The sequence below is a fragment of the Procambarus clarkii genome, chromosome 10 (assembly GCF_040958095.1).
Source record: "Procambarus clarkii isolate CNS0578487 chromosome 10, FALCON_Pclarkii_2.0, whole genome shotgun sequence".
In the NCBI taxonomy this organism is placed as follows: domain Eukaryota; kingdom Metazoa; phylum Arthropoda; class Malacostraca; order Decapoda; family Cambaridae; genus Procambarus; species Procambarus clarkii.
The window spans coordinates 35,566,220-35,568,123 of NC_091159.1; the positions used below are offsets into that span (position 1 = coordinate 35,566,220).

General features: G+C 43.7%; 1 protein-coding gene across 1 annotated transcript; it reads left to right on the forward strand.

The window, feature by feature from the left end:
• The first annotated feature begins 988 nt into the window (after window positions 1-988).
• LOC123773955 (uncharacterized) lies at window positions 989-1,492 on the forward strand. The gene has a single exon (XM_045767953.2). The coding sequence runs from the start codon at window positions 989-991 to the stop codon at window positions 1,490-1,492; it is 504 nt and encodes a 167-aa protein (XP_045623909.2).
• The last annotated feature ends 412 nt before the right edge of the window (window positions 1,493-1,904 follow it).

A 1,904-nucleotide genomic window follows, 5' to 3' on the forward strand; every position in this document is an offset into this window, starting at 1 on the left:
TTGTTGCACACAAAATGAACTCGTTAACAATAATGGTAAACGTCAAGCCGCTAACGAAAAATAATTGTTGGGCCTTAACTCCATGTTGACAAATGATGCTCCGGCCCCGTAGTCATCCATATTGACCCGTCCCAGGACCCAGGACCCGTCCCAGCGCCCATGACCCGTCCCAGCGTCCACGACCCTTTATCCCAGGACCCATCCCATGGTTGTCTACTATAGTGCATAACAAGTACAACTAATAACTTTCCTCTCCGCGAATAAGTACAATATATATATATATATATATATATATACATATATATATATATATATATATATATATATATATATACATATATATATATATATATATATATATATATATACATTATATATATATATATATATATTTATATATATATATATATATATATATATATATATATATATATATATATATATATATATATATATATATATATATATTGTACTTATATATAACATATATGACCTTCGTTGCTTAGATTTTGTTAGTAATGTTTGTGTTTACCTAGGTATAGATTAGGTTATTTGACTAACTAGGTTGTTTGACTAGGATCTTAACTCACTTAGACCTAGGTGGTTAGGTTGTCAGGTGGTCTCAGGTGTAGAGTACCAGGCTGATAGTTTAACAGGACTCAAAGTCATAATTTGAATCATATACAGGACGAGAGGAGTTAACTCTACAGGAGAGTGGATAGGTTTGTTTTGTACCTACATGGAGGGGGGAGGGGGAGGTGGCTAGAAGGCTTGGCTGCGTGAATATTCACTTGTGCACCAGTTCTGCGGCTAGATTGGGCTAGGCTAGGATAGTAAGTTAGGTTAGGTTAGGCTCGGTTAGGTTTATTTATTATAACAATGACGTATGGAGATACACACTTTTCCAGGATCTTAGATGGTATTGTCTTCGGAACACTGAAAAAATACCAATTTTGAGTTCTCTGCTACTCAGCACAGTACCAAAATCATGCCCGCCAGTCCTACCATCATGCCCGCTAGTCCTACCATCATGCCCGCTAGTCCTATCATCATGCCCGCTAGTCCTACCATCATGCCCGCTAGTCCTACCATCATGCCCGCTAGTCCTACCATCATGCCCGCTAGTCCTACCATCATGCCCGCTAGTCCTACCATCATGCCCGCCAGTCCTACCATCATGCCCGCTAGTCCTATCATCATGCCCGCTAGTCCTACCATCATGCCCGCTAGTCCTACCATCATGCCCGCTAGTCCTATCATCATGCCCGCTAGTCCTACCATCATGCCCGCTAGTCCTATCATCATGCCCGCTAGTCCTACCATCATGCCCGCTAGTCCTATCATCATGCCCGCTAGTCCTACCATCATGCCCGCTAGTCCTACCATCATGCCCGCTAGTCCTACCATCATGCCTACGTGCCCCCACCATTATGCCCTGCATGTTAGAGCATTATTCGGGCCTGGTGCAACACCATGGTCATCATTACCGTGACCCGCGGGGACTAATGCCTCCATATTGCACTGTCAACACAACACAATTACCCAGGCAGAGCCCATCACTGCTCTCCCTCGCTCTCCCTCACTCCCTCTCTCACTCTCTCTTCCTCTCTCCCCCAATCTCCTCCTCTCACCTCTCTTCCCTCTGCCACCCTCTCCACCAACATCCTCCTCTCCCATCCTTCCCTCTCACAGAAAATTTAATATTACGGAAGAACTGCTAACAAAACAACTACAGAAAACATGTCCCTGATTTCAGACATCATGAAAATATCAGGGGGTCACTGAAGGAATATATTTTTCTTAAAGGCTGGCATTGGGACCAACCCCAGCTGGCCCATGGCACTTCCATACCCTCCATGTGGCATCTTGAATAGTTGGGTGAGGCTGCCTCAAAGAGCCGGACT